The following is a 14,528-nucleotide window of genomic DNA, read 5'->3' on the forward strand; positions in this document are numbered from 1 at the left end:
AAAGCTTCTGACAAAATTCAACACCCATTTACGATAAAAACTCTCCAGAAAGTGGACATAGAGGGAACCTACCTCAACATAATAAAGGCCATATATGACAAACCCACAGCAAACATCATTCTCAATGGTGAAAACCTGAAAGCATTTCCTCTAAGATCAGGAGCAAGACAAGGATGTCCACCGTCACCACTGTTATTCAACATAGTTTTGGAAGTCCTAGCCATGGCAATCAGAGAAGAAAAAGAAATAAAAGGAATACAAATTGGAAAAAAAGAAGTAAAACTGTCACTGTTTGCAGATGACATGATACTATACATAGGGAATCCTAAAGATGCCACAAGAAAACTACTAGAGCTAATCAATTTGGTAAAGTTGCAGGATACAAAATTAATGCTCAGAAATCTCTTGCATTCCTATACACTAATGATGAAAAATCTGAAAGAGAAATTAAGGAAACACTCCCATTTACCATTGCATCAAAAAGAATAAAATATCTTGGAACAAACCTACCTAGGGAGACAAAAGACCTATATGCAGAAAACTATAAGACACTGTTGAAAGAAATTAAAGATGATACCAACAGATAGAGAGATATACCATGTTCCTAGATTGGAAGAATCAATATTGTGAAAATGTACTACCCACAGCAATCTACAGATTCAATGCAATCCCTATCAAATTACCAATGGCATTTTTTATGGAACTAGAACAAATAATCATAATATTTGTATGGAGACACAAAAGACCCCGAATAGCCAAAGCAATCTAGAGGGGAAAAAAACGGAGCTGGAGGAATCAGACTCTCTGACTTCAGACTAATACTACAAAGCTACAGTAATAAAAATAGTATATGTTTTTTGTTTTTTTTTCCAACTTTTTGTGTGTGTGTGTGGTACGCGGGCCTCTCACTGTTGTGGGCCCTCCCATTGCGGAGCACAGGCTCCGGACGCACAGGCTCAGAGGCCATGGCTCAAGGTCCCAGCCGCTCCGTGGCATGTGGGATCCTCCCAGACCGGGGCACGAACCCGTGCCCCCTGCATCGGCAGGTGGACTCTCAACCACTGCGCCACCAGGGAAGCCCAGCAAGATCTTTTCTGATCCACCTCCTAGAGTAATGGAAATAAAAACAAAAATAAACAAATGGGACCTAATGAAATTTCAAAGCTTTTGCAAATGAACGGAAACTACAGCCAAACTGAAAAGACAACCCTCAGAATGGGAAAAAATATTTGGAAATGAATCAATGGACAAAGGATTAATCGCCAAAATATATAAACAGCTCATGCAGCTCAATATTAAAAAAAACAAACAACCCAATCAAAAAATGGACAGAAGACCTAAATAGACATTTCTCCAAAGAGGACATACAGATGGCCAAGAAGCGCATGAAAAGCTGCTCAACATCACTAATTATTAGAGAAATGCAAATCAAAACTACAATGTGGTATCACCTCACACCAGTTAGAATGGGCATCATCAGAAAATCTACAAACAACAAATGCTGGAGAGGTTGTGGAGAAAAGGGAACCCTCTTGCACTGTTGGGAATGTAAATTGATACAGCCACTATGGAGAACAGTATGGAGGTTCCTTAAAAAACTAAAAATAGAATTACCCTATGACCCAGCAATCCCACTACTGGGCATATACCCAGAGAAAACCATAATTGGAGAAGACACACACACACACAAAAAAGAAGACACATGCACCTGTGTTCATTGCTGCGCTGTTTACAGTAGCCAGGCTATGGAAGCAACCTAAATGCCCATCGACAGACAAACGGATAAAGAAGAAGTGGTACATATATACAATGGAATATTACTCAGCCATAAAAAGGAACGAAATTGGCTCATGTGTAGAGACGTGGATGAATCTAGAGACTGCCATACCGAGTGAAGTAAGTCAGAAAGAGAAAAATATCGTATATTAACGCATATATGTGGAACCTAGAAAAATGGTACAGATGAACCAGTTTGCAGTGCAGAAATAGAGACATAGATTTAGAGAACAAACGTATGGACACCAAGGGGGGAAAGCGGCGGGGGGGTGGGGATGGTGGTGGGATGAATTGGGTGATTGGGATTGACATGTATACACTGATGTGTATAAAATGGATGACTAATAAGAATCTGCTGTATAAAAAATAATAAAATTCAAAAAAATATTTTGGAAGGAATACTCAGTAAATGATTAGTAGTGCTGTTCTCTAGGGAGTGGGTCTAGGGGTTGGAAGTGGGAAGAGATTTTTATTTTTCATTGTATACCCTTTTGAGTTTTTGAATCTTTCACCATGTGCCTTTATTATTTTTATAATTGCAAATCGAATTATAGGGTTTGTCTTTTAAAAATGCAATGAAGGGTTGGCTTAGATCACTGGTTTTCAAACTTGTATTTTAGCAGTAGAACACTTGTCATATAATCTTACTCGGAAGCCTAATGAATGTAGGACGAAGAAGAAATCTGATCCCTTCTTGCCCAGGGTCCCCCGCCCCCAGCTCCTGGTTGCTGCATCTCTAAGGGATCCATTGAATGCAGTTTGGGAATAACAGATCTAAATTATTTCTCTCAGGCCCCTCCCACCTCCCCAATCCTATGCTTCCCTTCTGTTTAGCAAAGAAGCTGGGGCGTCCTAGCCCTGAGGTACAAGCTGCTGCTTCACTGCATAGCTGCAGATGCCCTCTACCCCTCTGGGGAGTCAGCACCTGGGAAGGCTGAGCTGTGCACCGGCTGAGTGTCGCTTAGACTCTGGGGGACAGCAAACAGGTCACCCTTAGATGGGTTGAAATGATAGAGAAATGTTAACAGGGGGATTTTGCAGCTCTTCTAGGTAAATCTGAACCTGGGGCTTTGATAGGCAGGATGCTAAGGGGACGGTGAAATGGTATGAGGTGGGAGAAGACTCATTCACCTTGTAAAAGTGTGGTTAGGAATGTAGACCCACTGCTTGTTTACACTATGATTTTGGTGAACTACTTAGCTTCTCTGAGTCTCTTGTTGAATCTGTAGAAAGGGGGAATACTTGTGCCTACTTTCTAGGACTGTCAAAAGGATTAAATGAGATCGTAGGTCTAAGTGCCTGCCATAATGCCATGCACATGGTAGGTGTTCAATAAATGTTGGTAATTCTAATCATCATCACCAAGTTCCCAGACAAGTCAGAAAATGGCCTTGCTATCTCTTCCCGTATATTCTTAGTTAAATCTTTAACCTCTCAGGACCTCAGTTTCCTTACTTATAAATTAGAGGTGCTCAGGAATTGCAAACTGGTGGCCCGCTGGACCAAATATAGCATGCAAACATATTTGTTTATCCAGATAGTATGTTAAAAATCAAGAAATAATCTCCAGAAATCTGAATTTTCCAGACTCTTAAAAACTGAACATCTGTTTTCACTGACCATCACTTGGCAACTTTTCACCAGCCTCCATCCTCTGTATTATCTTACATCTGGCCACCCCTCTTCACCTGCAGGCAGTTGAGTTGGCAAAGCCTAGACTAGAAGGTTTCAGGAATTCTGTGGCTCTGCCAGTTTTTCACCCCGTGACCCTGAGTATATCCCTTCATTTCTCTGGACCACCACATTACCATCTATAAAATGAGTGAGTTGAGCTTCCAGCCTTGGCTTTCTTTGAATGTTCTATTCAGTCCATAAACCTTTACCGAATTCCTGCTATTTCCAGGAATTTTACCAGGCATTTGGGAGGATGCAGAAAAGAATAAGAATGGGTGTGGCCCAGAGATCTTTTACAGCCAGGCCGCCCCAAGTGTAGACTGCAGAATGGCGCCAGTACACAGTGCAATAAACACAGATATTGAAGACAAGCATTTAGAAACTTTTATGGCATTTGGACTTTGCCACAACAGCCAAGTGCGTGCTCAGTGGACTTGCTTTGTTGAATAGATATGGATCAGTTCACGTGTTGTCAAACTTGTGGTGAGTTACAGGCACAAGCTGCATACTCATTCAAGCTACTATTGCTGCTTTACAAACCGCCCCAACCCTTAGTAGATTAAAACAACAACTGTCATTTATTTGCTCACAGATCTACAATTTGAGCAGGGGTGGACAGCTCAGGTCACCTCTGCTCCACACAGTGCCTGCAGGGTGGCTGCGCCAGGGCCCATGGGTCCCCTTCCAACATGGCTCACTCATAGAGCTGGCAGGCTGGTGCCTTGGTCACCTTTCCGCGAGGATGCCTCTTCTGAGCAGCATGGCTGGGTTCCACTGGCCAGTGTCGTAAGGGAGCTGGGTGGAAGTGCATGGCCTCGTTATGATCTAGTCTCAGAAGTCACATTGCTTGAAGGATTCACAAAGTTCTACCCGACTTCAGAGGGAGGGGATCTAGATCCCATCTCGTAATGTGCTTGTGGAAAGGTTCTAAAAGAACATGTGGGACATAAGGTTTTGTTGCAGCCGCCTTTGGAAAATATAATCGGCCACTCTATATGGAGATGTATTTGTTTTCTGTTGCTGTGTAACAATGAACACAAACTTGTTTTATTAAAGCTTACTGTATTAAAGCAATGCACATTCTTTGGCTCAAAGTTTTATAGGTCATGACTCCAAGTTTACTCAACCGGGTTCTCTACTCAGGGTCTCACAAGGCTGAAATCAATGTGTCGCCAGTCTGGGCTCCTGTCTGGAGGCTCTGGGGAAGAATCCACTGCCAGGCTCATTCGGCTTGTTGGCAGATTCAGTTCCTTGTGGTTGTAGGTTTGGGTCCCCATTTCCTTGCTGGCTGTCAGCCAGGGATTGCTCTCTGCTCCTAGAAACCACACACATGGCCCCTGGATCTTCAAAGCCAGCAATGTCACATCAAATTCTTCTCACTCTTTGAGTCACTTTGACTTCTTGTACTGCCAGATGGAGAAAACTCTTTTTTGTGTGGCTAGATCATGTCGAGCTGGATAATCTCCTTTTGCCACATAACGTAATCAGTAGAGTAATATCTCATCACGTTCCCAGGTTCTACCCACACTCAAAGGGGAGGGGAGTGTAAGAGGATTAGGGTGATTGGAAGGCATTCTTAGAATCCTGCCTGCCACAGATGGTTTGGTTCGCGATGAATTAGAAATTAAAACGAAGTGGTTCTTCATCACAGATAGTTTGAAAGCACTGGTTTAGGACCCGGTAGAGGGGAATGACGTGTATGCAAATGGCCATAATCTGAGACCTTAAGGGCTAATTTCCAAAAGGAGAAGGGTAGAGAGGGCACAGTGAGAGGTCAGTGGGAGGGAAGATTATTGTGTAAGTGGAAGGGGATAGAATTAGGGTTTCTTGAGGATGTGGTATTTGAACTGAGCGTTGTAAGACAGGTATAATTGGAATCTTTCAAAAATAAGGCAGGGTGGCAGAATTGCAACAGTTACATTTCTGTTTGGTGCCTTGGATGCAAACACAGAACTGAACTGAATCTTCTGAATCCTCTCTAAAGTCATTTTATCGCTCTATGACCACACACAATACTACATGACAAACGACCCCAAAGCTCAGAGGCTTCAGACAGCAATCATGTGTTATTGCTACGGGTCTACAGGTCAGTTGGGCGGTTTCTGTGGTCTCGGCTGGGCTGTCTCATGCATCTCGGACCAGCCGTGGTGGGCTGGGCGGCTCCGCTGGCCTGGCTGGGCTCTCATATCTTTAGGGGTTGGCTAGCTGTCAGCTAGTCCGGTATAACCTCGGTTGTTCTTCACAGGGTTCCTCTTCCACCTGCCCCTCCCCTCCTTCTAGCATATACTAGCCTGGGCTTGTTCCATTTGAGGAGACAGACAAACAAACACAAGGGTGGAAGAGTGCAGATCTTAGAGGCTTGGGCTCAAAACTGGCACGCTGTCACTTCTGCCTCCTTCTTTTGTCCACAGCAAGTCACCAAGCCTGCCCAGATTCAGAAGCTGGGGAAACAGACTCCATCTCTCGGTGGGAGGAGCCAGAGGATCCCACTGCAAAGGGTATGGACACAGGGAGGGCTGGAGGATTGGGGCCACTCTTTCAATCTGTCTACCACAGGCATCCTGAGAAATCTTACTAAATTCTCTAGACGAAAAGAACAAGAACCCCCTCCCGACTTCAACTTCATTGTTTCTCAAGCTAAGCAAAGGTTTTTGGGGAAATTTATGTGTGAGAAACCATCTGGAAAATGTACAGTGGTCCATTAACCAGAGTTATAAGAAGGCAGGTGTCTAAAACAGTCTGCAGTCTTCTGTGTGAGTAGAAGGCAAAAGAGGAAACTTTCTGGGCAACCTGACCACCTTTGCTTCTGTGGTACCTTCACCAGCCCACATTATACTCATCCTTCAATGCCCAGCCCCAGTGCTCTCTGCAGAACTGTTCCCAGAACAATTATTTTGGGAGAATAATTCTTTTCCCAGGTTCCAGTGGCAATTTTTAGAATGAAGTGGTGTCAAATTTGGCCTTTGATGTAGACAAAAAACATTTCTTCTATGTTACTTCCTGAAGCACCTAACCCAAGGCCAACAAATAGTAGTTGCACAATAAACGATCATTAGATGAACAGATGAATGAATGGTTAGATGAGTAAACAGATGGATGACAGATGCTTCCGCACTTGACTGAAGCTTCCTTTTAGAAGAATCTTATATTATCATAAACTTTATTTCCTTCCCTCCAAATCAGTATGTCAACTTGAAATCTTTTGTAGTTGTTCCATGTCTATGTGCTTTAAAGAAAAACCCAGAAAACTGACTGCACAGGGGAGGAACCCTGTTGTGTTCTCCCTCATAAACCCTGTCATTAGTAGCATAGCATTGCAAACTGAGGTCCATGGGTTCCCGAGGATATTAATCATTCTCTAGCTGAAGGGGGTGGCAGGGGGACTTCTCATCAGATAAATTTGTGAAATGCTGGATTAAACAGTGAGGCAGCTTTCTTTTTTGTGAGACTTCACAGAGCCTTTAATATGCTAGTATACATCTAATGTATCTCCAAGAGAGCATTAGAATATGTAAGGGTTGAAAATTGGAAGGATTACTTTTTGTGGGTGAGGCAGGGCAGGGGAGGAGGGAGGTATAATTTTTTTTATTGTGGTAATACATAACATAATATTTATCATTTTAACAGTTCAGAAGGGTACAATTCAGTGGCATTAAATAGATTCACAGCGCTGTGTAACCATTACAACTATGCCCAAAACTTTTTCATCATCCTCAACAATAACTCCGTTTACACAATAACTCCCCCTTCCTGCCCCCCACCATTACCTCTCTTCTGCTTTCTGTCTCTGTGAGTTTGCCTATTCTAGGTTCCTCTGTTGACTTAAAAAAAAAAAAAAAAAAAAGCACAACGTGAGAGTTGTGAGTTAAGTTTTATCTGGGGTGAAATGAGGACTATAGCCTGGGAGATAGCATTTCAGTTTGCTCCAAGAAACTGCTCCAAAGAGGTCGGCGGGGGTGGGAGGGGAAGTCAGTGTATATGTGATTTGGGTGAAGGGGGGGTACATGCAATCAAGCACACACGTTTGCAGAAGGTAGCGCTGGTCACGAGGAGCAGATGTCTCCATTAATTATTTTAGTGCTATCCTAGATATGAGGAGATGTAAGAATTAGGCTCGTAAAGTCTTCTCCTGAAAATATCTACCTGAAGACCTATTCTGCCATTTTTTCCCAGAGCACCAAGTGCCTCATTCCTGATCTCCACCCTGAACTGCTTTCAGGGTGTGTTGAAGGTCAGTGGCTGCAGTGGCTAGTGACTTCATCTTTGTAGAGGCAGATGGCAAGTGCCAATTTTTAGTTGGCACCTCATATAAGTGGAATCATATGTGTCCTTCCATGTCTGGCTTATTTCACTCAGCATAATATTCTTGATGTCCCTCCTTGTTGTAGCATATTTCAAAATGTTATTCTTTTTCTGGCTGAATAATAACTATTCCATTGTATTATGTATGTGCTGCATTTTGTTTAATCCTTTTATCTGTTGAGGGACACTTGAGTTATTTCTACCTTTTGACTGTTATGAACAATGCTGTTGTGAATGTTGGCATAACAAATATCTGTTTGAGTCCCTACTTTCAGTTCTTTTGGATACATACCTAGGAGTGGAATTGCTAGGTCATATGATACTTCTACGTTTAAACTTTTGAGAAACCACAAAACTCTTCCACAGAGGCTGCACCATTTTACATTTCCACTAGCAATGCATGAGGGTTCCAGTTTCTTTGCCAACACTTGTTATTTTCCATTTTTTAAATTATGGCTCTCCTGGTAGGTGTAAAGTGATATCTCCTTGTGGTTTTGACTTGCATTTCTCTAATAACTAATGATGTTGAGCTGTAAGAGTCCTTTATGCATTCTGAATATAAGTCTTTTATCAAATGCCTGTTTTGCAAATATATTCTCCCAGCCCATGGCTTGCCCTTTGAAGAACAAAGGCTTTTAATGGCAATGAATTCCAACCTACCCATATTTTACACTTTTTGTGTCCTATTTCAGAGACCTTTGCCTAAACTTAGGTCACTAAAATTTGCTCACATATTTTCTTCTACAAATATTATAGTTTGGCTCTTATGTTTAGGTCTGTTATCCATTTTGAGTTAATTTTTGTATATGCCGTGAGGTGTAAGGGTTGAGGTTTATTTTTTGGCACGTGATACCTAATTTTTTGACATCATTTGTTGATAAGATCATCCTTTCCCCATTGCATTTCCTTAGCACCTTTGCTCATAATCAGCTGATTATATACCTGGACTCTCCACCCTATTCCCATTGATCACATGTCTTCCCTTGCTCTAGTACCACACTCTCTTGGTCACCGTAGCCCTTGAGCAGGCCTTGCAATTAGGACGTATTAAGTTCTCCAACTTTGTTCCTCTTTTTCTAAATTGTTTTGGCATATTCTTCTAGATCCCTTGCATGTTAGTTTTACAAAGATCGCATTGAATCTCTAGATAAATTTTGAGAAGATTGACATCTTAACAATATCAGGTCTTCTGATCCATAAACATGATATATGTCTCTGTTTATTTAGATCCTTGATTTCTCTCAGCAGTGTTTTGTAGTTTTCAGTGACTAGGTCTTGCATAGTTTCATTAAATTTATCCCTTCAGTAGTTAGTATTTTTGATGCCATTGTAAATGATATTTTTATTTCCATTTCCAACATTTCATTGCTGATATTTAGAAATACAATTGATTTTCATGTGACAACTTTGTATCCTGTGACATTGATGAACTCACTAGTTCTACTAGTGCTTTTGTAGATTCCTTAGGATTTTTTAATGTAGATAATCATGTCATGGACAGACATTGTTTGACCTCCATTCTGCAGTCAAAAAATGCAGACCTAGAAAGACAAGGGACCTGTCTGCTGTCTCACTGTTCATAAATGCAGAGACAGGAGTTTGAAACCTGGATTTTCTGGATCCTCCTTCAGGGTCCTCTCCACCACACCCAAGTTGCTTCTCAGGATTTCAGGCCTCAAGAAAAGAAGCTTGTATCAGCTGAGATTAGATTTGAATGGCTTAAACACAAAAGAAGTTTATTTTTCTCTCACCTAAAAGTCTGGAGGTTTGCATCCCAGGGCTGGTATGACAGTTCTGCTTCATAAAATCCTCAGGAACCTAGGCTTCTTCCCACAAGTAGCTTCACCATCCCTAGGCCATGGACCTCCATCTTGTGATCCAATGTGGTGGCATTTGCATTCTAGACAGCAAGATAGAAGGAGTAAAGAAGGAAAAGGTGCACACCAGTGATGTCTTCAGGTAGGTTCCGTGGACTGCCACACAACACCTGCACCCACATCTCTTTGGATAGAACCCAGTTGGGCCACACCTAGCTGCAAGGATGTCTGGGAAATATCATCTTTATTCTGAGAAGTCATATTACCAGCTGAAATTTCTATCACAGTGGAAGAAAAAGAGAATAGCTGCTGGGAGATAAATGGCAATTTCTGCCACAACCTAAAGGGTAGGAATCCAGAAAGGAAACAACTTGAAAATTGTTGACGAAAAATTAATCAGTCGATCTAAGAAAGAATTGGAAAATTTTTTTCGAGCCAAATTTGAGGATTATAACCGGGAAAAGCATCTCAAAGCTCTGAGAACTGTTCTGCCAGTTAGAAATCAAGGCACAGTTATATAAGTTTTCTGAGACAGAGGGCTCTGTATCAAATGATGTATTATTGACAGTTTACATAATCCAGATCTAAGTGTCATCCTGGTGGGTTGTGTGACCCCCTTACAAAATCAGGAAGGAATGTTATCTTTTAAGGAGTTGTCTTGTTGATGGTAGGAGAATGTTGCTCTTTGTGGTTGAGCAGGTATTCCTGCAGATGGGGGAGGTTTGGTCGATGCACAATGCAGATACACAATACACAGTGTGGGGAGAGGGGAGGCCAAAGGGCAGAGAAGACTTTTTATGTTTAAATTTTTCTCGTCTTGCTATAAAATATGAATTGTATTTCACAAAATGAAAGGAGGAAAAAGGTGGCAGAGTTCAAAGTCGGTTGCATCTTTTACAGATCGTTTTAGGATCAGGTGAGCCAGCTCTCTTCAGTTTTTATAGCTCGTTAAGTTGACCTGAAGCCATTTATTAGTCAGAGGATAAAGTTAATCCTCAGAACCCCTTATGGTATTACATCCTTGTGGCTATATTAGACATGTCTAATCATGGATGACCTTCTTTCATCTAGAAAAGATAAAACAAAAGATGTCTCCTCATTCATTTGGTCAACAAAAATTGCTATCTCCTACCCTCATTGACCTCACAGTTTGAGGAGAGATAGTCAGTAATGAAATAAGCACCTGAATGAATGTGAAATCACAAAGGAGCCATAAGGATGCTACAGGGGCACACTCAGGGACTATGATCTAGTCAGGGAGGTCAGGGAAGGTTTGCCTGAGGGTTTGGATTCATTTCTGCAGGAGAGGCTACATTCATAGCAGTGTGGTATATTCTGAGAAAACCATCCTTTGTGCCATTGTGGTTACACCTTATGAATCCTGCCTGGGGCACTGTACGAGTAAGAGATCGTTATTTAAGAACAAGGATGCCAGAGTGAGAGTAGGATGGGGGTAGGGGAGGTGGGAGGTGGGGGAACTGCTCAGGGACTTCGAGAGTCCTTTGTGGCTTACACCCCAGGAGAAATGGAGAAGAGGAAAGGAGTTCAGAGGTTCCAAGATGGCAGGTCGAGGAGGCCAGGATCATAGTCCAGTCAGAGACTTTCCTTGGGGGCCAGGAAGGAGCCCCAAGAATTTTGGGAGCCCAGAAGGAATTTTCTAATAACTGGAGTCACCTGTATGGAGGAAGAGAGCTTCCCATTCTCTAAGCACCCAAGCCAGGCTCAGGAACCATCCATGTGCCGTAACAAAGAAAGGGTTACTGGGTCCAGTGGACCATCAGAGGAGGTAGTATCTTAACCTCCCACTCAGCGTCTAGATTCTGTGACTCTGAGACCTGGAACAGGGGAAGGTCCTAGCAGTTGTGGATGAGGGGAGGCCAGTACCAGAGGAGAGGCCAGCCATCTGTCTCTGCTTCTCCACTTCCTCCTGCTTGGGGAACCTTTGCGGGCAGCAAGAGAGCCTGAAGAAATCAACCAGCAGACTGCAACCTACCAGGTGTACTTGGGAACTCACTCTTCCAGCTTAAGGCAGGCGTGGTAGATGGGTCCCGTCCTCTGGCCAACAGTGGTTAACTGGTAAGGGCCGCTTGGAGCACAGTGTTGAGAAGGATTCTCGGAGTCTGGGACCCATAAGGAAAAGTATTACGATAGGTTGGTGATGCCTGCCTTTATCCTAGTGTGATTGTGAGGAAGAAATGGGATGATATATGTAAAAAATGCTTTGTAAATTGCAAAATGCAATTAGATATCGAAATAATAACTAATAATGGTAGCTATGATTTTAAGTGCTTCCTAAATACCAAACACTGCTAAGAGCTTTACTTCTCACAATAACCTTTATGTTAGATACTGTTAATATCCTGCCTTTTACAATCTGAGGAACCACGGCTTGGAAGAACAGTGTAATTTGCCTAAGGTCGCACAGCTAGTGAGTGTAGAACCGTGACACAAGCCTAGGTGTTTCTGACTCCAAAGCAAGTGCTTTTATAGACTTTGTTTTGCTGTCTTCAGAATGTAGGGGATTATAACTGTAATTCTTACTCTTAATAGAGCAACTATTCTATTACTTGGGGGCTCAGCCCTAATTCCCCAGCCGACGGGATGTGTTTGCAGCCGTTTTTTGGTCCCTGGAAAGATTGGAACTTGTCTTCTGCTCAGCTATAGACTTTGTTTTGCTGTCTTCAGAATGTAGGGGATTATAACTGTAATTCTTACTCTTAATAGAGCAACTATTCTATTACTTGGGGGCTCAGCCCTAATTCCCCAGCCGACGGGATGTGTTTGCAGCCGTTTTTTGGTCCCTGGAAAGATTGGAACTTGTCTTCTGCTCAGCTTACCAATTCTGCCTGCCTTTCTCCTGACCCGTCCGCATCCGCTCTGCAGAGCAATGTAATGACCCTCTGTTATGCTCCATTCGCCGAGCCTTTGAGAAGAGCACTTTTTAGCAGGCTGCCTGCGGATGTTCAAGACTCCTCGTGAACAAGGCACAGAAGGATGATTCACTTCCTCAAGTCATGCTTTCCTGACAGCCGACTGTGCTCCCCAAATCTTTCCAGGCACGGAGATGTGGGGAGCAGCGGGCCGACGTGTGGTAGGAACTCCTAGCTGTGATGATTACACGCATGGGGTACTTGGCAGTTTGCAGAACACTTTCATATCGATTTTCTCTCCAGGCCTCAGTTTTGTCATCTACAAAGTGGATGGAATGACAATAATGATATAGTAAAGTCTCATCTTTCGAAAGGGTTAGGTTTTAATAAACTTACCACTTAAGGTGAAAATAACGTAAAATCAGAATCACCCTTGACAATCACCCATGGAATATAAAGACAAACCGCCTCTCAAAAGCCCAACTGAGGCAGTTTTTCCTCCAGCATTAAAACTGATAACTATTTCTCTGGTTGAAGTCATCACGATGCCTTCTGAGGTAATGAAAATACTTATCTTCCAAGAGTAGGCTCACTCGGCACCAAAGTGCTCACAGTACCAGAGGCCAGAGGGAACTAGGCCCCTGGGGACATCATCCAGGATACAGGCTCGCTGAGCGTGGGGACAGGAGGATCACCAGCCTCCCTAATTTCTCTTTCTTTTGTGTAGTTCTCTTTTTTTTTTTTTTTTTTTTGCGGTACGCGGGCTTCTCACTGTTGTGCAGGGAAGCCCAGAGGCTGCATTTCTTGACTGCAGACTTGCAGGACCCTTGTGACTCTATTTAAAAAAAAAAAAAAAAATGCTTATGTCCATCCCAGCTTCTACCTTCCTGCCTAAACTGGCATCATCTTTGCCTATACCACTGTGATGGTAGCCTCCTCCCTGTGTTCCACCCTTCCTCTTGGCCTCCTAATCCTTTCTCCAGTGGCTATAAGAGAGCTTTCCAAATGCAATCTGATCTTGCCACCTCCTTCTATAAAATACTTCATTTCCAAATGCTTCTGGGGAAAGACAAAATTCTCATCCCTGCCCACCTCACATCCCCACCAGGCTTCCCCTCCTCTGTGCAACACACACCCTGCTCTTCTTTTAGTCCCTCCGGTTTCATATTTGCCCAGCCAGATATGGGCCTTTGCACATCCTCACTTCACCCTCTGTCTGAAATGCTCTGTTCTCCTCTCTCTGCTGAGTTTATTCTACTCATACTCCATCCGTTTCCTCAGGGAAGGCTTTCCTGACTTTTCTGTCTGGATAAGACCCTCCTGATCTGATCTAATCTGAAAGAAAGGGACTCTCTTTGCACCATGTATCCTTCTTTTCTGCACAGGTCACTGTAACTATTTAAATTTATTTGTGGTTCTGGATTAAAGTCTATATTCCCTTCTGCCACACACACTACTATAAGCTCTATGAGAGCAGGGCCCTTATCTGTCTTGCTCACCAGTGTATTCTTTATACCTAGCACAGAGCCTGGCATGTGCTTGTATTCATTAAACATGTACGTGGATGGACCAATGGATGGGTGAGACACCCAAATGAACATTGTCAGATGATCAGTGTTGTTGTTGTTTTGTTTGTTTTTCCAGTGATAAACCCTTTGGAAACTTCCTCTGAAGAAAATGGTACAAGTTGCAATCATTCTTTTAGAATGAAAGAGAAAAGTTACTGAAGGCTCCATTTGCCCTTTAGATAGTAGGTATTACAAACATCTTGGCTCTTTTTCTCTCTGCTGTTTAAAAAGTCTTTTAATGAGCTTTCACACTGTATGTAGCAAATGACCTTTTCTAGAGCCATCTGTACAAAACAAAAGGGTGAATTGGATTAGTGGGTTGCTTCTGCCCTTGGAAGCGCAACATCAGCCTTTTTAAACAAGGGTTCCTATTTGTGAATGACCTTACCCTCTTAGGGAATGGGGCCCCGCCCAGATTTCAGATTCCGACATCCTGGTGTTGAGACCACAGAGTTATCGGAGCGAGGAAAATTGACACGCCTGATTACTGGGTGGGACAGCAGGACTTGCCTGACGTGGGC

At 42.8% G+C, this 14,528-nt stretch overlaps 1 protein-coding gene across 4 annotated transcripts in view; it reads left to right on the forward strand.

Annotated features, from left to right (window-relative positions):
• GALNT10 (polypeptide N-acetylgalactosaminyltransferase 10) overlaps positions 1-14,528 on the forward strand; it is a 230,234-nt gene that overhangs the window by 88,985 nt on the left and 126,721 nt on the right. For 2 of the 4 annotated variants that reach the window (XM_028493385.2, XM_028493384.2), the window contains exon 2: positions 5,862-5,948. The exons of 1 other annotated variant lie outside the window; for it this stretch is intronic. In XM_028493385.2, the coding sequence (XP_028349186.1) occupies positions 5,862-5,948 (87 nt within the window). Of the gene's footprint in view, positions 1-5,861; positions 5,949-14,091; positions 14,190-14,528 lie in introns of those variants that run through there. One more of the 4 variants, XM_028493387.2, reaches the window with a different exon arrangement.

This window comes from Physeter macrocephalus, chromosome 8 (genome assembly GCF_002837175.3).
Source record: "Physeter macrocephalus isolate SW-GA chromosome 8, ASM283717v5, whole genome shotgun sequence".
Classification (NCBI taxonomy): domain Eukaryota; kingdom Metazoa; phylum Chordata; class Mammalia; order Artiodactyla; family Physeteridae; genus Physeter; species Physeter macrocephalus.